At 39.3% G+C, this 23,605-nt stretch overlaps 1 protein-coding gene across 1 annotated transcript; it reads right to left on the reverse strand.

The window, feature by feature from the left end:
- Positions 1 to 486: 486 nt before the first annotated feature.
- On the reverse strand, positions 487 to 16,571 carry LOC115927374 (monocarboxylate transporter 12-like). Its single transcript, XM_030993160.1, has 4 exons — positions 15,857 to 16,571; positions 15,458 to 15,598; positions 3,092 to 4,072; positions 487 to 1,274 (listed from the first exon to the last, which is right to left on the reverse strand). Exons 1-4 carry the CDS (start codon positions 16,029 to 16,031, stop codon positions 1,129 to 1,131), a joined length of 1,443 nt encoding a protein of 480 aa, XP_030849020.1. The 5' UTR covers positions 16,032 to 16,571; the 3' UTR covers positions 487 to 1,128.
- Between the last annotated feature and the right edge of the window lie 7,034 nt (positions 16,572 to 23,605).

Below are 23,605 nucleotides of genomic sequence, written 5' to 3' on the forward strand. Positions count from 1 at the left end.
ATTTAAAAAAGCTCTTACTTCCTTATTCCTTGCCCGATTTTGTTCAAATTTTCACTGATATTTTTCAAATATCTTAAACTTTACAATAAAAGTAACTTAGTATAAAGGTTTTGGTTTCCTTTAATCCTTGTCTGAAATCATTTTCGCCCATCCCGCGCGTAGCGCAGAAGCTTTCACGTTTCATTAAATTATTGGAGAGAAAAGATGATTCGTTGTACCGTTCTTGACTTTAATCCTCGTCTTAATTTAGTTGCCCCCCCCCCCCCTTCACGCGCAAAGCGCGGAAGCTTTGCCGGTTCATTAATTATAAGAGAAAGAAGACGAATCGTTGTACCGTTCTCGACTCCTAATCCTAGTCTGAATTCAGTTGACTCCCCCCCCCCCCCCCCCCCCCCCTCCCGCGCGAAGCGCGGAAGCTTTGCCGTTAAAATTAAAGTATTAGAGAAAGAAGACGATTCGTTGTACCGTTCTCTACTCTTAATTTTTGTATGAATTTAGTTTCCCCACTGGGCCCCTTAACGGTACACGTGCAGTGTTACATGATTTGTATATGTGTGTATTGCTAATGAGACAGGGCCTTATGGAAGACCAGTTTTTAATCTGAATGAGATACCCTGTATAAACATGTGAAATTAATAAATAAATAAATAAATGAATACATGTAAGTATGGAACATTCGTGCGCAAATCTTAGCATGCACAGCCCGAGTGTTGGGTAACATGATTTTCTCCCGGCAGTGCTTGTCGCATTAAAGCTTCTGGAAAGGAATTTTCTACTAGTGTTACTGTTAGTGGCCACTAAGGCCCATTATTGACTATAGAAAACATATGCTCTTCCTGGCTATTTGGGAATGTGTTAGTTTGGAACAGAAATGGAGAAACGCGATGTTGAAAATCATATGATATCACGAACATTTATAAATCACTTGTATGTAATTGAAAATAAACAAATCTGGCAGGCACCCAGTCACGTCGACATAGAGGACTGCTACGTGTGACGTCATTTTAGGCACTGCCAGTGCCCTAAAAGGACGTCACATGAAGCAGTCAACTTGTTCAGGACAGCTCTTTTTATTTATTTTAAAAGGAAGGAGGATAGGTGGAAGTTTCTGCCTCCTCCTCTAAATCCTCAATGGTCAAAATCAGAGCTGACATCTTGTCGTCGTCTCTTGATGAGGATCGCTATGATGAAGAGATGAACGACCATGATGGCGTGAATGAAGCCGACGATGATGAACACCATCGTGAATGACTGGGTGACATCAAACAGATAACCTAGGAAATGATCATAACATAATCATAAGTATTTGTCAAGGAATTGTAATATTAAAATTGCAAAGCGTGCTAAAATACAGTTTCGACCATAGCCTTTTAAAACTCCTATTAGTATCCTACCAGGTAGATCTTTGTGACAGAGTTCGAACTATTTGAGGCTACATGAATTGCCTGACCGAGCAAGAGCAATTTCCATAGACGCATCTTTCTCTCTCAACTATATATGACTCGTATACAGAAGCGCCGTCGATAGCTAACTCTCTTCACCTAAAACTCACGAAAGTCTTTGCCTGTTTGTAGCGACTCATTCATTCGCCTTACTTTTATTATACATTCATATTGTACATAATAATTTTCTATCACGGTACTTATTTATATTTATTATTCATAGCACGTGTAAACTTCCAATCGAGCATCGTGGTTCCGTGCACTCGTTCAGCCCGCGTATTTTCAACAACACGATTTTTTTTATTCACTCCCGCTTATTACATCCTCGGTCGAGTCAACAACTCCTGCTTACAACTCAGTCGAGCCAAGCAAGACGTCTGATGATTTTCTCTCCGGGCAGATTCTCTTTCGTGCCTATAACCTCTTTTACGGCAAGCAAACCCTTTCTCTGCCGTCTTCAACGGGTTGGCAGTCCTGCAGTGGAACGTTTAAATCAGGACCCGACATGGCTCTTGATATCCGCCGGGAGCTGCCAGTTTGTTCGTTCCGGTAGCTCTTTTCACACACGAGCTCGATTCACTGTAGCTCGTCTGAACCTTCATCAACGAGTTAGACTCACTGCAACTCTGATGATTTCACTTCAAAGGCCGGCTCATTAATCCATCGAGCAACCCTCTGCCCTTCATCACCACCGGCTTTGATGTCCACATTTCAACATTGGCCTCCGACATCGAGCGACTAGCTGCCTTCTCGCCTGTGAGCTTCATAATCATCATCATCATCACGAGCGTCAGCGTTGAGATTCTTCACGGCTCTTCAGCCACGACAACGAAGCAACATCTCCGCCATCAAGCCTCCGCACCATCATCGCGTGAGCACCTTCCTTCGTGTTACCCGTCATCATCTTCATTGGACTTTCGACGCCATTTCTATCAGTCGTAAGCTTTTATTCATGTCATTCCATTTATCCATGTCCATCTCATTACATGACCATTTAAACTCCGTGCATTATCTTTGATTCTCATTTATGTGATTCGTATTCTGAATCATTTATTCGCTAGCATGACAACACCTTGCAAGTGTTTAGTGTACAGGTCAGTACCTCAATAAAATAACGAAAAGGAAATTCTTGTTATCATGTATTTTATTGCCAGTGTGACCTTGCTTCCTCGTAGCTAAATTAAAAGAGAGTTATGTTGTGTGACCAGTGAACACGCTTTACAATTTCCATTCACAATACCACACATAATTTTAAATGTTTACTGATAGTGACGGAATAGTACTACTAAACATGATTACCAAGAGCTTTGAGAAAATCAAGCTAAGGCAATTTAAACTAGACTCGTGCGTCATCTTTTGAAATGTATGATTAGGCCTGACTAGATAATCTACCTACGTCTCTTAACTTAATAGAGGCCGCAGAGCGACAAGGAAATTGAACTTGAGACACTGGTTTCTCTATAACTTTCTGTCTTCAAATTTTCTATTTAGCTGCTCAAACAGCAATCCAGTCCAAAGCATTGATGCTGTCAGTCCATAATCCGAAAATGATTTATAATGGCAATATATACAATGAGGTATTGAACTTAAGTTGATTTCTCAAAGGTTCATCATGTTTAATAAAAAGAAGCTGGCTATGAATTACTCACCTGAAATCGTTCCTGCACATGTCGCCCCCAGTCCTCCCGCGAATAAACCGAGAGCCACGGCCATGTTAAAATTCCGATTGTCAAAGACTGCATCTTTGAATAAACTGGACATAATAGCATCCTCGATGAAGAAGGAGAAACCCTGGACAAAAGCCAAGGTAGCACGCACCGCGTAAGCAGAACTGATGAAGTCCAGCAGAAATGATGCCGTGCCGATGAGACCTATGGCGATGTAGACGACATAAACATTGATGCCTTTGCCGACGAGGATGATGAAGATGGTCCGACCGATGATGCCACCTATGCCGCCAATTGTGGAGAGGAAGATAGCTTTGGAAGGAGGGATTCCCAGGTGTTCAGCGTGGGGGACCAGAAACAGCATCCACGAATACATGGAGAAAAGGCACAAGAAATTAATCGGGATGGTGAAAAGATAGAGTGGTTCGTTTAATATTCCACAGAACCGTTTGCCGGTTTGAAAGGCGGAGCTTGTCCAAGATGAGCGCGCATTCGGGGATGTTTCCTGTGTACTGGTGTTACGTCTCTCGTTTTGAATCAAACGCCTTTTCTCTAAGACGCACTCTTCACTATCATCTTCCTCCTTATCCTCCTCTCTTTCCACTTCCTCCTCCTCCTCGCGATAACAGATGCCTTCTGTTTGCATTGAAGGCTCTCCTTTAGAGAGACACTTCTGTTTCTCTTTTACTTCATTATCACTTCTGCCTTCATTTGTAGCTGCGTTTCTTGGTGCTTTGCGTATCGTTGCACCGCACGCGAAAAGGTTTAAAGCAATACCGCCAAGGATAATAAAAGCCCCTACATAGCCATATGCTTCGAATGACCGTTCCATTATAATAGGGAGCAGCATGGATCCAGTGGTGTAGCCGTACAACGTGATTGTGTTTATCAAAACGAATTTTTCTCTGAAGAAATCATTCAGTGCAATCACTGTTGGCATGTAGGTCATTGACAAGCCAACACCTGTGGGAAAAAAATGAAAATGAAATATTCTGCGTTCGTCCCTGCTAGTGCTACTACTACTACTACTACTACTACTATACTACTTTTAATATTACTACTGAAGAATGCAGAATTGACAACAGACTTAACTCCGTTTCGTTGACAATCAGCTATGCATGAAGTCTTTCATCTACGGCTGATTGTCTACGAAACGGAGTTAAGTCTTTTGTCAACTCTGTTTGCTACTACGGCAGGCAGCCAGTAAAAACGATTTCGTTTGATAACATTATGGAAATGCAAGCACTACTTTAAACAAACGGAACTTTGGCATTCCTTGCTCATTTTTCATGATTGAGGTGTCATATGAAAGGGCAGAAACTCAACTTTCTAGAAATGTGATTTTCTCTATGAAATTCAGATACCGCCCGCCAAATGTTTGGTTTCCTCTCTTCAAATTGGTTTTAATCACTCATGCGTGAAATATGCACTATATGAGTTGCATCAAATGAAAGAAGAGTATCTAAGCTTTCCAAATATGTGTCATTTATCAATTATAATTGTGATTAAGTTATGATAAAACATCGATGATTCTCGGTTTCGTTTTTTCTTGGACGCACTGTATAATACTTAAACGCTAATAATGATAATAAACAAATAGTGAATGGTCATGAGTGCAATGGTACAAGATTTTGCCCGAGGTGAAAGATAAGAGACGCTATATTCAACGAGGCGCAGCCGAGTTGAATGGAGCGTCTCATCTTTCACCGAATGCAAAATATTGTTCCATTGCACGAATAAAGACCATTCACTATTTGTTTTATACAACACCTCGGACATTAACGGGCTTAACACAGTTTTCCTAGGCCTAAATCTCAGCGATTTTTGTTTGTTTTCAATTCATGAAATTGATGATAGTGAGCGCGCACTATCAAGCAGGCAGCAAACCTTTATGTTTATTGTTACGCGGAGTGCAATTTCGTTTGATCCTTTCGCACCATTGCACTCTGACGTCACTTAGCTTACCATATACTTTGTACATTCTTAGTGACTTCAGAGTGCAATGGTGCGAAAGGATCAAACGAAATTGCACTCCGCGTCAATGATGCCATTCAATGGTACTTTTAGCGCATGTCATGTGATCAAGAATTGACCAATGAGGTTGCAAGAATCTTAGTAGGCGTTGTATAAAATGGCCTATGGACCGCGGGAGTTATAATGATTTAGCAGCCCCATATGTTATGTATTTACTCATCACTTTCGTCAGCATATATGTGCGCCAATTCGTATATCTATCATTCCGTGTTCCTGCTCCAGTAATGCACCAGGTTATATTTTTTTTAATGAATGGAACTACGAATGACTTTATAATATAATTGTATTGACATAATGATATGATTCTCTTGATGTTCTGTCAAATTAATTCAGAAGAAGAAAACTTTTTTTTTTCCATTCAAGCTATCCACTTCAACCAGCCTCTTAAAGGTGAATTTGGAAGAAAGTGGTGAAAATATGCATGTTTGCTATTGTTGCAATGCTTATGACATAAGGAATACAAATAGATTGATTGACAGAAATTGTGCATGTGTTGTTAAATTATTATTAGACTTGGAAAGATCAAAAGTGTAAGCAGAGGAACCCGGAAGCGTTGATATTCTCCTTCGTGACGTAGTATATCCCAGATAACAATACGGCGTTGGGCCAACGTCGGCCACGGTCGGCAGGGTCGCAGTCGGCAAGCCAACGTTGGCTAATCGTTGGGCCATCGTCGCCATTTTTTACTGATAAATGGTGGCTATTGGTTGGCTCATTCGACGTTGGGCCAATGTTGGCTGAACGTTGGTCCATTGTCGCCATTTTCACTGATAAATGGTGGCTATTGGTTGGCTATTCGACGTTGGGCCAATGTTGGCTGAACGTTGGTCCATTGTCGCCATTTTCACTGATAAATGGTGGGTATTGGTTGGCTATTCGACGTTGGGCCAATGTTGGCTGAACGTTGGTCCATTGTCGCCATTTTCACTGATAAATGGTGGCTATTGGTTGGCTATTCGACGTTGGGCCAATGTTGGCTGAACGTTGGTCCATTGTCGCCATTTTCACTGATAAATGGTGGCTTTGGGTTGGTTATTCGACGTTGGGCCAATGTTGGCTAAATGTTGGTCCATCGTCTCAATTATCACTGATAAATATTGGCTATTGGTTGGCTATTCGACGTTGGGCTAACGTTGGCTCATTGTCGCCATTTTCACTGATAAATGGTGGCTATTGGTTGGCTATTCGACGTTGGGCCAATGTTGGCTGAACGTTGGTCCATTGTCGCCATTTTCACTGATAAATGGTGGGTATTGGTTGGCTATTCGACGTTGGGCCAATGTTGGCTGAACGTTGGTCCATTGTCGCCATTTTCACTGATAAATGGTGGCTATTGGTTGGCTATTCGACGTTGGGCCAATGTTGGCTGAACGTTGGTCCATTGTCGCCATTTTCACTGATAAATGGTGGCTTTGGGTTGGTTATTCGACGTTGGGCCAATGTTGGCTAAATGTTGGTCCATCGTCTCAATTATCACTGATAAATATTGGCTATTGGTTGGCTATTCGACGTTGGGCTAACGTTGGCTCATCGTCGCCATTTTCACTGACAAATGTTGGCTTTTGGTTGGCTATTCGACGTTGGGCCAATGTTGGCTGAACGTTGGTCCATTGTCACCATTTTTACTGATAAATGGTGGCTTTTAGTTGGCTATTCGACGTTGGGCCAATGTTGGCTGAACGTTGGTCCATTGTCGCCATTTTCACTGATTAATGGTGGCTATTGGTTGGCTATTCGACGTTGGGCCAATGTTGGCTGAACGTTGGTCTATTGTCGCCATTTTCACTGATAAATGGTGGCTTTTGGTTGGCTATTCGACGTTGGGCTATTGTTGGCTAAATGTTGGTCCATTGTCGCCATTTTCACTGATAAATGGTGGCTTTGGGTTGGCTATTCGACGTTGGGCCAATGTTGGCTAAATGTTGGTCCATCGTCTCAATTATCACTGATAAATGTTGGCTATTGGTTGGCTATTCGACGTTGGGCCAATGTTGGTTGAACGTTGGTCTATTGTCTCATTTATTACTGATAAATGTTGGCTTAATTTGGTTGGCTATTCGACGTTGGGCTAACGTTGGCTCATTGTCGCCATTTTCACTGATAAATGGTGGCTATTAGTTGGCTATTCGACGTTGGGCTAATGTTGGCTGAACGTTGGTCCATTGTCACTATTTTTACTGATAAATGGTGGCTATTGGTTGGCTATTCGACGTTGGGCTAAAGTTGGCTCAACGTTGGTCCATTGTTGCTATTTTTACTGATAAATGGTGGCTATTGGTTGGCTATTGGACGTTGGGCCAATGTTGGCTGAACGTTAATTGGTCCATTGTCTCAAATATTACTGATAACTGTTGGCGTTTGGTTGGCTATTCGACGTTAGGCCAATGTGGGCTGAAAGTTGGACCATCGTCTCAATTTTAACTTATAAATGTTGGCTATTGGTTGGCTATTCGGCGTTGGGCCAATGTTGGCTTCATGTTGGTCCATCGTCTCAATTTTTTTTTAAATGGTGGCTTTGGGTTGGCTATTCGACGTTGGGCTAACGTCGGCTGAACGTTGGTCCATCGTCTCAATTTTAAATTTTAAATGTTGGCTTTTGGCTGGCCATTCGATGTTGGGCCAATGTTGGCTAAACGTTGGTCCATCGTCTCAATTATTACTGATAAATTGTGGCTGTTAATTATTCGACGTTTGGCTATTAACGTTGGCTCAATGTTGGTCCATCGTTTCAAATTTTACTGAGAAATGGTGGATATATGTTGGCTAATATACGCGACGTTGGGCCAACCCGGGGGCCAACCTTGGCTTCATGTTGGTCTATATCGTCTCCATCTTTACTGATAAATAGTGCATGTATATATTGGTTGGCTATATGACGTTGGGCCAAAGTAGCAAATACGACCTAGTACCGCTACATCCGGGTAAAAAAATTGCATGCGTGCGCATGCCCATGTGCTCATGCAATTGCAACGTACGTCAGCCATATCCTGTCCGTTTGTCTGGATCAGTTGCCGGGGAGTACCAACACTGCATGGTAAATGAATGATTTTCTTTCTCTTTCAACGTTATTTTTGTGAGCATGTCGCGTGAAACTGATAAATTGTATAGTGTGAGAACTCCCCGTCACAAAGCGAGGGAAATAGCATGAGAAATTGTTAAAGTAATCATTGATAATTCCCTGTCCAAATGAAAGTGAAAGTGAGTATACGAGCTAGTGTACCGCGCTGAGTACGCTTAGCATGCACACCCGCTGCGTGCAATTGAAGTGTGAGTGATGGCTATGATGGCTATGATGGGGGCCGAAGTGTCGGCATCAGATGCATTGAGTGTTTGCCGTGATAAATGTTAATATGTTCCTGACTTAGAGTTAGACCTAGGTGATGTATTGATGCATCATGTTGCAGCGTCCGTGACAGTGATGATGTTCATCCCAATATGCAATATCGACCATGAATCAAATGATTGTGAATCTGTTGGTGTTATAAGTGTTGAAGGTGCTGATGCATTGTTGGAAAGACCAATTGAATCAAATAGAGCTGAATGGGAAGACGCATCATTTTGTATGCATATCTAAATGATATTATAGTCTCTGATACTTTCAGATTTAGAAGTAGGTCTATACTATACTCCGTAGTAGCTCAATATATTGTGATGATGATTCAGTTCGAAAAGGAATAAATTACGAGATTGAGCTGTGAATTAAAATATCCCGCTAGTACATGTTTCTAGCCTCCTGAAATCTTACAAGGGTGCCAAGTCTGCCAAAATATGCAAGAACTATGTATCAACACATTTAGTGGATTGTGAGTGTGATTTGAAAGAGGTAGCTGGTGGGAATTACCCTCATTTTGGCATTTGCAATCATTTAAAGTCGCAATTGGCCAAGAACCTCAATTTGATCAAATAGTAAATAGGAAAAAATATTGAGGGCGGGGGTAACACTGATCGATCCCATAATTTTCATTCACAATTTTCATTCACAAATTTGATTATTGCTGCATTTTTATTCTCATTTTCAAATTAGTTTTTATTGTTTATGCACATGTATATTAAATTGCTATAATTTGAACTGAAGGTAAATATTCTAATTATTTATTTCTAAAATTCTGACGTTCTTTATTAATACATTCAATTCTATATAGCTCTTCCAAATCCCAATACATTTTTCTCCCATAATCCCAATACTTTTTTCTCCCATAATCCCTACAATTCTGAAATTTAAATATTAAATCCTGCCTTTCATATCGTCAACTTCACAACAAATTTCAGATTCCTCTACCCGTTTAGATCCAGCTACCCCTACCTCGATCATCCAGAACAGCATCAACAGCACCAAGGACCCCTTCGACATCGACCCCATCAACCTCCAGAACACTGTCGACCCCAACGACCCCATTGACCTCAACATTCAGAAATATGGGTATGTCATTTGGCATTTTATTCATTTTGTATTTAGTTATACATGTAGACAGGATAGCACTTCTTAGTATTCGTTATAGTTGTGCCCTGCACACAAAGTACAAATGTACTGGATTAATGTACGTTTGTGTAGGACATAGCTGCTAACGGATGCTAGAATCTTTTTCCTGATTATATTGAGAAACTGCATTGTGATCACTTACAAAACTATTTAACAACAACAAATCATGAAATACTGCTTATAGCCGTATTTTTTGGGAAACAATTCTGAATGCAGGGTGCCACAAAAAACAAAACACAGTCAATTGATTTGTTTCTTGTATAAGCAACTAACGATATAGCTTTGTGTTTTTGTTTCTACTTTGAAGCCCCTCGAGCTCTCTCAAGTATTGGGAGCTTACATAAATACAAAAAAAAGTATTGGGAGCTTCACATTTCACTTCAATGTTATAATGATGTGAAAGAAAATGCCACTCTTCTTCAAACATTTGTCCTAAAATTAGAAAGAATACAAACTTACTAACTAAGGGTTTTGTGTTGTATGCAGAAAACGCAAATTTTGTATTCTTTCATCCATATTCTACTTCAAACGCATTTGTTAGGGCAATATTCTATTTGCAGAAGTGTCCGGGTGTTAATGACATCCTCTTTTACATCATACCATTTAAGTGAGATTGTGCCATCTATTCTTTGGCTAATTTTGGGATCCAACACTTAAGAGGGGCTTTAAACTGTTATCAATCAAGCATCTCAACACTGAGCAAACAGATACTATAAATTGGTTCTTTCTATTGAAGAATATTACTGCCATTTTACCTCAAATGTATATTTCCTTTGTTAAGAAGAGTGTTTGATGCTATTCTAATTAAACAAGACAAAAATAAAAGAAATCCATTCCTTTCTAATTTCCGTACGTCTGGGTCATTCGCTCTAAAGTTTGAACGAAGTTATTTTCATGACAAAGTACTTCTATCCATGAAATTTCATCAAAACTAGGGAGGATGTGCCACTCAGGACTACTTCCCTTGAACGCCGTACTATTTGATTAATATCCGTACTATTTCAAGGTGATGTTTCCATGATCTGCTTTTAAATCTTGTTTGGTTTCTTTCTTCTTCTTTTTTTTTGCCGCAGATGTCGAAGCTGTACCACCACAAGCTAGACAAGATTTTGATTCCGACTAACCCATTCTTTAAAGGTCCATTGCCTTAGGAAATTAAAACTTTTATGTCTTGTATCAAGACCCTTTTAAAGCAACATAATAACAATTGTTTCATAAATAAATGCCTCCTTATATTTTTTACAATTTTTTGAAAACCTCTCCAAGTTGCTCGTCTAATGGTGGACCCCGCCCCTTACAATTCTCAGAGTTCCTCGGAATGATTGACCAAAGGATTAGTGATGTTATATCAAGAACGATCTCCGCTTAGGCAAGCTACAGTGCTTGCTAGCCAGCTCTGCAGGCATTATGTTTTGTACACAAACATAAACAATAACTTTTGTTATTAAATAGTGTGCTATGCATCTTTACTTGTTATTTATTGTGGTGAAATTTCACTAATGGCCCAATTTTAAAAAGAGAGCTATACCATGAGTCGAAGAAGGTCGTAATTGATTTGAATGCCTGTATTACGTGTCAACTAAATGCATGCTATAAAGAATTTCAAAGGTAAGAAAAAAATGTTTCATATATCTAAGTGACTGAATGTTTTTCGTACTACCTTTTTCTCAATTTAAAGAAATATTGAAAGTGGTATATCAGAGTGAAGAAACTTGTGTTTTTCCCTTTACAAGCTCTGCTCTTTCTTACTTCACTTTCAAATTTCCTCTCTCGTTATATAAACATTTAGCGATTGCTTTACTTCACACATTCAAGCAATGTATACTATCCCTCCTAAAAAAAAACAGTTTGTAGATGTGTTAACAATAGATATGGCGACGAAATGTATCAGCATCTCTGAAATGCCTAAGCATCAAAAATGTTGGCAATTTCTCTGAATTTTATTTTTTATTTTTTATGGAACATTGTTTACATTAATTGCCTAGTTCTTGGTATGCAAATGGTGGACACTTTATTAATTTCTTTATATTTTTGTGCTGTACATATGTAGAGGAATCTTGTCATAAGCAATCGTGTTCGTCTGCCAGAAAGTTTGTTTTGTTTTACTCGGGAAGTTGTGAGGATTGTTTATTATATTCGTACAATGAATTTCAGTATGTTATGTCGTGTTACGTGTAAGCGACAATTCATTTTATAACAGCTCCTATCGTCCTAGCATTCATTGATAGTAGGCCTATATTGTGACACATTGAGATACCTTGAACTTGAAACTATGTTTACATCTTTTTCGAATTCAAACGAAAATACAAAAGAAAGATGTACAATAATTGTATTCACATTTACAACAGTTTGTTTATTACACATAAAATAAAGTATGTTTTATCACAAAATCAGTTTATTTTCCTTGTTCTTTTGTTTTGGAGGGAGGGGGATGTATTCAGAGCAAATTCTAAGAAGCAAGATGGTGAACTTTTCATTAAAATGGGACAAATAAGTTGTTATCAAGTTTTGATAGTGATTAAAATGTACAAGATAATAGACATGACGAAATTAAAATAACATGTCCCTCTTGCTTCAATATTGTTATTATACATATCTTCCAGAGGGATCTAAGTCGAGTTCTATAATGAACTTTTCTCAAATTCAGTCTAATTTTGATGAAATTGTTACTATCTTCATTTTGTGGATTTTGCTCTGTTTATTTATTTACTCCAATCTTAAACTACTTGGTTTTTCCTTGTCACGTTGTGATGCATGTGTTTGAATGATTGTACATGTCCGATGTAGTATGATCTTGACGATGTTCTTATGAACGGACGATTGATGTTGGTGTGAATATGTTTTTGAGTTGGTGTTGGTAATGTCAGAAGGATGTTGGCATGAACTGGAAAGGGGAGGTACAACGTCGGCACATGGTGGGATACGGGTTGGCATAACGTTGCTTCTACGTCGGCAAATGGTGGAGAAGAGGTTGGCATAGCGTTGGTCTAGCATTGGCACATGGTGGAGGAGGGGTCGGCACTTGGTGGGAAAAGGGTTGGCATTATGTTAGGACAACGTCGGGGAGACGTCGGCACATAGTGTAAAAGGGGTTGGCATTACGTTGGTCCTACGTCAGGGAGACGTCGGCACATGGTGGAAAAGGGGTTGGCATTACGTTTGTCCTATGTCGGCATATGGTGGGATAGGGGTTAACATGACGTTGGTCATACGTCGAGGGGACGTTGGCCCGATGTTGGCTTAATGTCATTTCGTCGCTGTCGAGCCAACGTTGGCCCGCCGGCAAGAAAGCCGTTGGCCCAACATCACATTGGCGACGATGGCGCAACGTAACAGCCCACGACGTCGGCACATGGTGGGATAGGGGTTGGCATAACGTTGGTGTAATGTCCGAACTACGTCGGCACATGGTGGGATAGGGGTTGGAATAACGCTGGCCCTACGTCGTGGAGACGTCGGCACATGGTTGAAAAGGGGTTGGTATAACGTTGGGCCAATGTCGAGGAGACGTCGGCACATGGTGGGATAAGGGTTGGCATAACGTTTATCCAACGTCGGCACATGGTGGGATAGGGGTTGGCATAACGTTGGTCGTACGTCGGCACATGATTAAAAAAGGGTTGGGACGACGTTGGTCCAATGTCGGAAAGACGTCGGCATACGGTGGAAAAGAGGTTGGCATAACGTTGGTTCAATGTCGGGAGGACATCGGCACATATGGTCGGATAGGGGTCGGCATAACGTTGGCCCGATGTTGGCTTAATGTCATTTTGTCACTGTTGGGCCAACGTTGGCCCGCCAGCAAGAAAGCCGTGGGCCCAACATCATGTTGGCGACGTTGGACCAACGTAACAGCTTACGTTGGCCCCACGTTGGCGTAACGTCGTATTGTTATCTGGGATGTGACGTATTTCCGTGGACTGTTCCTAAACCCGGAAGTACAACGTATTATTTCAATGTAAAAACGTACACAAACATGGGTAATTTTGTTAGTAGATTTTGCAATTTTTGTGATATTTAATGAAGTGTTTTATCGAATTTACAATCAAGAAATAAACATTCTTTCAATTATATAAGCATTGGTTACTTCCCGATGTTTGGTTTCCTTGAAATATTGACGTTTGGTACTGTAAAATTGATCGTCTTGCAGATCCTGACACACCGGCTTCGCCTATGTTTTGTTTTGATAATTAGCGTAACTTGAATTTCGCGGCACGGGGAGAACTCGCGATAGCTCAGCTCACCCGTTCGTAGTGCAGTGTTCAGTGAACACTGCACTACGAACGGCTGAGCTGAGCTGAGCTGCAATTGCAGCGTGACATTTTTTGGAGATAAAGTTGTTTTTCTCGGGTTATAAATTAGCTGAAACGTCTGTCATTCGAACAAATTAAGTATTATTACTCGGCTTGTAATTACTACTGGTCTAGATGAAAATAATGTCTCAGTGCTGATCGAAAAAAAAAACTCAGCAAAGAGACGGCGCGGTAGTGCGGTACTTTCTCTTCGCCATGCATGTTGAATCTACGATATACAACAGGGAAGAATCGTCGGGGTAGGACGAAGAATCTCCCCCTTTTCCCCATCGAAGACTAATACCGGTACTTCAAGTTATAATTTCAACTGGCCAGCAAGATGCTCAGAGAAGTCGAGCAACCTAGAGTCAAAATTGTAATTACTCCCTTCGCATATTTTGAGATAATGTCGCCCCACCCGCTGCATGTTTGAATGTTTCTCTATGCACCCGCCGAAGCTCGCGGCGTCGGAGCTTCCTGGAGTAGGCCTAGCTGGCAGCTTGAACTCCCGCATCACGATTCGATCAGCGTTACATTTTCGTCGTCTTTAATTCGCCCAATTCACCATCATCTTCACTTATATACCATCATCACTGCTACTAACTTCTTCTTCATCATACTCAAAGATCATTTCGAGTTCATCTGAGCTGTTTTCTGTCATTTTTACTGATGATTAATATCCCGATATAACGTCTATATACTTTCACTCTGATATGTACACTGCAGTGCTATCTGATTGCGAATAGAATGCGCGCGGTGACCGTGTTGTGAATAGTCCACGGAATGACGTCACATGCTCAAATCTCCTAATGGTATCGTAGACGAAATTCTCTCAGAAAAACTTGATTCTCGTAACTTCATTCCATTATATCTCCTTCCCCTTATGTTTATTGACAATGAACTTAAAAACAAAAATGAAGAACTAAAAATAACCTTTCTAACGATACCTAATTCAATATGAATGGAATTCAGCTTTAAAGCCCAATGCATTAATCATATCACTAACTCCACCCATCCTAGGACCAACACCATTAAAGGGGAAGGCCACCCTTTGTTGGTTTTTGATAAAAGAAGCAGCTCAGTGAAAGTTTGAGCAAAATTCAATTAAAAAGAAGAATGTTATGAGTGTAGTTGGCAACGTTATGACGTATCTGCGAGCTCCTCTCTCATTTTTTATCTACATAACATTTCTTGTACTTTCATTTTCATCGTTATTGATAACGGAATATATTTTCGTCCATACATGGGTCGTCTAGAATCATATTTGTAATCATTACGAAATGGCGCGTATGTAATTACGAAAATGATGAGGAAATACATATGGGACTGCTACATAATTATAACTCCCGCTGTCCAATGCGTTTCATGCAGCGCAAGTTAAGCAATGCGCATGACGTTCATGACATCATAGTCATGTTTATTCAGCCTGGTACTTTCATAAGCTTTCGTATGTATGGTTCTCTATATACCATGCAGGGCACAACATGAGCTACATAATGAAATATTCCATTACATAGCTAAACTAAAAGATATTTTGCTTACCTGATAAAGCGAGACAGACTCCTACAGTAACTGAGTTTTTGAAGAAAGCGCTGGCAATAATACATGATCCACACAACACTCCGCCTAGCATAGCGACAACGCGATGGTTGATCTTCTTCAGAACAAGTGTTACAAAAGGACCTAATATGTTGACAAATAAGGAGAAACGATACTAAATTAAAGTTACAAATATGAACAAAACGTGATATAATTACGTCCAAAAGTAAACACTGTTTTTAGAAACGTTTAGGAATTTCCCATCATCCAAATGTCAGAGTTATACTTACATGACAACATGATTATACCATATTGCTACCCGAATATGAGGTGACATTTAAACAGATAAATAAGGAATTACATTCAAGGTGGGGGAGGAGGAGGAGGACACATTTGACTTACTTAAGAGGTACATAGATGTTGCAGGCAAGCTACATATCAATCCGACAGTAGCATAATCTGACTCCAGACGCTCGACCATTGTAGGAATAAAAACACCGAAAGACTTCGCGATGCCAGTTACTATAAAAAGTACCACGGATTTGGCAACAACAATCCAGTAGCCCCAATACCACATACTGAATCTTGCTATAACTTGTGTACCCTCAATGCAGATGTATGATTAATCCAATCCAATCGAATCCAACAAGTATTTTATTTAGCCCTGAAGATATCGCTTCACATGATAGGGTCACCAAAGCAAGATTTCACTTAAACAGGACCAATTTGGGCAAAACAATCCAGTGTTGTCTAGCAAAATAGATAGGGCTTCAAACATTCCATGAACTAGACGGATGAAGCTGACTTCCAAAGAGGTATAGGGCCCGTTCCACAATTTTGCACCAAATAAGAGATCATTCTCCTGCGTACAAACGTCCGCCAAAGTTGCTTTTCGAGTCGATGATTATTTCAAAATTAGGTTCACGTTGATTTATTCAGTGTGTAGGCTACAAAGAATAGACGATTCTTCTACTGTATTTCCACAGTACAGTGTCTCGTGGCAAAGTACATGTGCTTTCTTAATATTCCCATCAGCTTCTCTTCAAACAGGTTTTGATGAAATAGCTACAAGTTCATCTAAATGAACACTAGAAAATAGTCGTATACATATCAAAAACTTGGCAGGAACCTCAACAAGAAACCGACATTTGGGCTACAATCGATTTTAAAGTTAAAAGCAGTAGGTCTGTATTGCGAAAATTGACGATTAACTTGCAATATCAACAACATGCAAATACGTGTTAATAGAAAGAGGATGCCTGAATGCCTATGATGTGCAGTATCATTCCCTATGAAAGACCACGGAGTACGCCATTGTCATGTATGCACCTTTCAATAGATTACCTTGGGGAAAACAGATTTGTGTGACATTGTTTGTTTAATCCAATTCATTTGATATAATCTTTTTGTCCATTACTCGATAATTTGTACGTTAAATGAACTTTAAATGACATTTGCAATACAACATATGAAATTAAACGTGTTCGTAATTATAATCTTAATTGTTTACACGTAATAAAATCATCAAATGATATATATAATATACAGGCCTAAGTATATTATAATTTAAGTCTAATCTAAATGAAAAGAGAAATCCAATTAAAAAGCAGAGCTTGTTTTTCCGTGGATTACAAGGAGAAAAAAAAACCCGTAGTATACAGCGCACAGACTCATATTCTGATATGCGCTATATAAGGTATATTATTATTATCTATGCAAATACATGTGCATAGCAAGAGGATGTATGAATGCATATGGGAAAAAGGATATAGAGTATGGGCTTCATGATTCCCTATGTAAGGAGGCATACATTTATTAAAAATGTAATTGTTTATTTATGACTGCATTGAAGAAAAAACGAAAGATTCATCGGAATTTCGAATGACGACTATGCAGAAGAGGAACAGAGTCTGGGCAATGTAATCAGTGGTGGATCAATGTGGGGCCGAATTTGCCGCGACCCTGCTACCCGACATAGGCCCTAAAGCAAAAAGTCTCGTGGCAAAGCAGTTCCTTATATTTATATATTTCATCAGCTTCCCATCAAATAGAACCTACATGAAATATCTACGTGTTCCTCTAAATCAATACTAAACAAAATAAAGTATAAATATTCAAGAACAAAATTATTATCAAACTTGTACTAAAATCAGTGCCAAAGATAAAAGCGATTGGCCTTTATCGCGGAAATGGACGGTGAACTTAACGTGTAGACGTAGGCTGTGCCTAGTTTGAGAGTTACGTCAACGAAATGGAAATCGAAACGCAATGCTTGAATGAATGCATATTATATAGGTCAAAGTCTGTGAATCTCTGGCCAGTATCGGCTTTGTTATTCCCAATGAAAGGCCCCTTATATTCAACAGGAATTATTAAAGACTGGTTTGGGAAATCTATTATTTATCAAATTCATCGGAGTTTAACTGTAACTCGACAATTGCTACCTTGACCTTTGTTTGTTGCATGCACCTCGCTAGGCCTTTATCTTCTACACAGATCAATTTCTTTTAAAATCCGTTTAACGCGGAATCCGTCATTGATTTTAGGTATATTTCAAGAGTTGGATTATGATTGCATATCATGGCAATGTTCATTGAATAAATAAGTGATGGGCAATAATAGTATTTATATGGAATGTAAATGTATATAGGACTGTTTGAAGGTTTGGGTATACATTTCCGTGCAGTGTAAAATGATGTAGTGTACGTTATACACCGATTCGGGCGACTTCTGGTGGAAGTGCGCCGTCATAAGGTGACGCCATAACTGGCGTCACCTTATGAAGATGAAACAATTAAACATTTTATTTTCTATTGTACAAAATACGACAAAGATAGACGTCTCTTAAAAGAAAGGATTAAATTGAACAACCCCAATCTGAAACAATTATTGATGTCTAACCCAATTTTTACTCGTGAATTATTGGGTTACATATACGATACTAATCGTTTTAGATAGCTTTTAAAGCTATCAGGGATCCCCTTAACTTATGTCGATCCTGTAATAATATATAAAATGAAGTATTTGCGGTTTTTCCATGAACAATTGCAACTAACTCCCATCTCGCCTTTTCTGTGCATTTTATGCAATTTTAATATTGCAGCCTTTTTTTTTTTTTTTTTTTTTTTTAAATAAAACCATATCACTATTAATTTCATTTCACCAAGGAAAGTCGCTCGTGGGCTTGATTTCCGAAGCCCACGCCAAAGCTATACACGAAATTGACTGGCGCAAATAATCTTTGAGATTGAAGAGCGCCATCTAAACGAAGAACCAACCAACCGCGTCTGACTGCAGCTAGCTAGCTTACATTGCAACGGGTATGCTATACCTATACCGAACCTCGCCCAGGCCGGCCAGGGTCGCTGCTCCGCTAGCTAGTAACCGCTCTCGAGCTCTCTGTACAGCTGGATCGGAGAAGCCCCCCAGTTATAGCGCCGCCACCGGCGGGCAGGTACATAAAACCCCCAAACCGAATCGGTGTATAGATGAGGTAATCAATATAGATATGTTGGGAACGTAATTATAAAGACATATCACACTTTTGCTTACATAATAGGAGGATAATCATCGCAGGCGTGTTACATACCCCTCAACCATAGTAGTAATAAGAACACAGACACATTTACCGATCACAGTACCATTAACAAGTAGAACAAACCTTCTTATGGCACGAACTTGCTTCTACAACAATCACATACACAGGAATACACAATGGAGCTTGCTATGACAACTTTACCTTCAAAGTAGAAGTGTGATTATTCCAATCCAATTCAAATGATAAGGATTTGAATTAAGCCTTGTGCCTTTTCTTTGCAGTTACAAAGAGCTGCACATATCGAATTATTCACATATAAATAAAGCACAATTTCAACTATGTTAGAAAAATCGACTCGAAAGAATCCTCTCCCGAAAGAAAAAGCGCAGGTAATCTGGAAACTAAGATGTATTTCTGCCCTTTGATGTACAATAGTCCTTGCGAAAATGAAAAAACAGATATATGTCACAGGCCTTCTATATGTCTGCGCCGGTTCAATTGATTAAAGATTATCAAACACGGAGATCCACTAAAAACATAAGTCTGAAACATATATTTTGTGCCAATAATTCCAAAGAGGTATTTATTAGTATCCGATGTCAAAGATACACCGAAAATAAATTCCCAGTGTAACAACTGGCACTGTCTAATTCAAAACAACAGTTATTATAAAATATATTTCATGCAAAGCTTTACAATATATTGTACGGGTAGAATAAATGATAGAGAAGGCACACTCTAAAAAAAAACTGCTCATTTTGAGTCAAAATGTTACTCTTTTGGGTGGTCAAAAGGAAACCACCCGACTTTTGAGTAAACTTTACTCAGCATGTGTTGAGTAACAAATCTTCCCATCTGTTGAGTAAAAATATTACTCAATAAAAGACTAAATATCTACTCAGTTTGAATGAGTCAACCTTTACTCAATATTTAATCTTTGTTTAGCGGTTTCCTTTTTTACTCAGTACTGGGTAGAAACGTAATCAACTCATGTCGAGTAAGAAACTGCTCATGAGTTGAGCCAAATTTTACTCAATTAACGAGTACATGTTTTGACTCAAATTGTTTGAGCGATTTTTTTGCTCAAATATTGAGTATGTTTTCTGGGTAACGCTTAGTTGCTCAATCAATATTGAGTAAAAACATGTACTAAGTTAAGTACATGTTTTTACTCCATTAGGGGTGCAAACCGATGCAATAGCAGCACCTTTAGGGGTTCAATCCTGCACCCTTTAAAAGGTGCAATCCTGCACCCATCATCGAGGAATACTGGTAATATTTGCTCGTACACAAATACATATTAAACATGCATGGTGTTTCTTGGTTAGTAATCATATAATCAATATATCTATTGCTAAAACGTGAATGTAATTGTAACATGATCAGACAAAATAATATATTGGTTAATGATTGCCAAAGGAAAATACAAAATCAAAAAATTGATGTGCATTGTCATAATTTGCTTAACAAATCATGATAAATGTATTTTTATGTGAACACGTGGAAAGTAATCATGAATATGCATGCAATATGCAAACTTTTATTTTGCACCCTCTTTTGGTCAATAGGGTTCATTTTTGTGGGAAGGGTGCAAAATCTTATATTGCACCCTTTTTTTAACCCCTTTTCCTTCAATAGGGTTCATTTTTATGTAAAGGGTGCAAACTCTTATTTTGCACCCTTTTTTGCACCCTTTTTTCTAAGAGTGTATCTCAGTTCTTTCGCATCTTTCTGCACGCGCACATGCATGCACGAGACATGCACATGACAGACAATGAAAGAGTACAAAATATCCAGTTCCTTAGGTAGACAAAGGAACATACAGCTGCTATTATGTAAAAATGTGTAGAACAGGTGTCACATGCATATTGACAGCTAGTTGCACTTTCCATCGATCCAACTTTCACTCGCACCCGAGGTAAATTCGGGTAAGAGATCAATGTTGATTTATTTATCACCTGCCGCAGCGTAATACCCAACCGTAGTTTACTCAAAATTGATACAAACGAAATTCGTACTCAATGTTGAGTCATTGATTTACTCTTTATCGAAGGTAACAAATTACTCGGGTGACGAGTACCACTAAAATCAAGGTCTTACTCCAGCTTGAGTACTGAATTGCTCATTTTGTTACTCAACTTGTTTTACTCGGCACAATTTACTCGCTGCCATTAAGAGTGCACTGCGTAAGCTACACTGTACAGTGCGTCCCAGAAAAAACGAAACCGAGAACTATCGATGCTTTATCATAACTTCATCACAATTATAATTAATAAGTGACACATATTTGGAAAGCTTAGATCCCCCTCTTTGATTTGATGCAACTCTTATGATGCATATTTCACGCATGAGTGATTACAAAAAAATTGAAGAGAGGAAACCAAAAAGTCATTTGACGGGCGGTATCTGCATTTCGAAAGGAAATCACATTTCTAGAAGGTTCAATTTCTGCCCTTTCATATGACACCTCAATTAGGAAAATGAGCCAGGAATAACAAAGTTCTGTTTGTTTTAAAAAATGCTTGCATTTCCATAATTTGATCAAACGAGTTCGTTTTCACTGGCTGCCTGCCGTAGAAACAAACAGAGTTGACAAAAGACTTAACTCCGTTTCTTTGAAGATCAGCCATGCATCAGGTATTTCGTCTTCTTTGTGATGAAGTTATATTTGGTGCCATATATTAATAAAGGGGAACAATTGTAGCTCATTTATTTAAGAATAATAACATTTAGCAGTTGACAAATGGACAAAATGTTGGTAAAAGTTGTACATTTTTCCGGCAGTAAGCTGCCTTAAAGTCTTGAGTTCTGGTAAAAAAGGAAAATAATACAGCATGCATGGCGTGATTGCAAGATGAAGATATCGAGGCAAAATGTTCAGATGATGTACTCCTCGAAAATTGCTGTAATGGAACTGATCAGGCGCGGATCCAGGATTTCTTAGGGGTGGGGGCCCAAATTTGAAATCAATTTTGAATTTAGTGTGCTGAAATATGAAAATCGTGCCGGCCGATTTTTTGCTCGGGGGGGGGGGGGGGAGGTAATGTGCACAATTTTTTGTTGGGATGCCTTTGAAAATCTGAAAAATTGCACCCCCCCCCTCCGCACTCGAGCGCCAGGAAGGGGGGGGGATCTCCATAAAAAAGGGGGAAAATCTTTTCCGGGGGGGGGGCCTGGGCCCCCTGCATAAGCCACTGGAACTGATATACCGGTACTGTTGGGAAAAGGCTTGCTTTAGACGCGTGGGTCTTTATCCGATATAAGGTGACTTGTTACAGGTTAAGCATAAAAGTGCAGGGTTATGTTGGTACTCTCTCAGCCGGGACAGGTAGAGGGGGGGGGTGCACTCTTAGAATCTCGGCCATCGAAAACAGGTAAATAATCTAACTTAGCAAACATAGAATATCTCACAAAGAATGAGTTCATAAAATTTAATATCTATATTTCAAATGATTACTAATGAACTTTACAAATTTCCACAAATTGACAATTCTGCATTGTGTACAGTTCATAATGTTAATAGCGAAATGTTCATTTGTGCTGCATGCTACGCATCGAATTTTGCCTTTACTTTGGTAGAAATTATATAAACTTGGTATCAACAGATAGGTGGCCGGGCGGTGGATCCTGCCCCGGCCCTTTTAGGATTAAAAAGAAGGAAAAAAAGCCTCCCGGGTGGTCGGGACTCTGAGAAGCCCTGCACATTGGCCCGAATTCACGAAAGAGGTTTGTCGACAAACCTGTGCGTTATATGACGCGTTTTGATGCGTTTCAGACCAAGATTTGTCTGAACCTTGGTCAGAAACTTATCAAAACGCGTCATATGATGCACATAGACCTAGGTTTGTCAACAGGCTCCCTTTGTGAATTCGGGCCTGTTTGTCCTATAGACATCAGGTTTGAATTACGTCAATGTTATGTTCACACATTTCAATAAGTGACCTTGGGAAAAACCATGTTTTTGAGGCGTGGTATGTTGAATAAAGGAATGTTGAAAGCTTATTTCAGTTTTATTAACCCAGACAATTTAGAAGTTACTTATCAAATAGTTTGGAATAATCATAATATTTGTGTCGTTTCCATACCCTGTTTTGATAAATGCATGCATATTAACCATGTCATTATCCAGGGCCATTTTCAATGAGTAAACTAGAAAAACAAAACATATGGTTTAGATACATGGGAATACAGTTAGCCATTATAAATCGTTACTAACCAACCACTAAGCCGCGCCCAGGCGTAAGGTCAACCTGACAATACCCTGAACGACCTGAAAAAAAATATCAGTCCACTGCTGTGTCAGGCAGACAGCCAGTCACAATCTGTTCCAAACTTCTTCTTTTTCCGTTAAAGGTTATCAGTCTTGTCAATGAAACCAAAGTTAACATACAAAATGTCCCAATAACATGGCGAAGTATATAAACCTTGAGTAAAAGTTCGGAAGTAATTACAGGGTATACCCCCGACTCATAGATAACTAATAACCATTATCATTTTAAATATGTAAACTAAAACCAATTAAAACAGATAGTTTATAATCATGGAAAAAACAGCTAGTTATTATTATATTAATCGGTTGTTCGGTATCAACTTGTTAAGGGCACCTCCTTTAT

This window comes from Strongylocentrotus purpuratus, unplaced genomic scaffold (genome assembly GCF_000002235.5).
Source record: "Strongylocentrotus purpuratus isolate Spur 01 unplaced genomic scaffold, Spur_5.0 spur5_scaffold_20, whole genome shotgun sequence".
Classification (NCBI taxonomy): domain Eukaryota; kingdom Metazoa; phylum Echinodermata; class Echinoidea; order Camarodonta; family Strongylocentrotidae; genus Strongylocentrotus; species Strongylocentrotus purpuratus.

Bases quoted from the DNA above. Each gene is read 5' to 3' on its own strand.
- LOC115927374 (XM_030993160.1), bottom strand. From the start codon at position 16,031: ATGTGGTATTGGGGCTACTGGATTGTTGTTGCCAAATCCGTGGTACTT. The intron at 4,073-15,457 runs GTAAGCAAAATA...TTTTTCCCACAG, and splicing joins AGTCTGTCTCGCTTTATCAG to GTGTTGGCTTGTCAATGACC. The intron at 1,275-3,091 runs GTGAGTAATTCA...ATCATTTCCTAG, and splicing joins ATGTGCAGGAACGATTTCAG to GTTATCTGTTTGATGTCACC.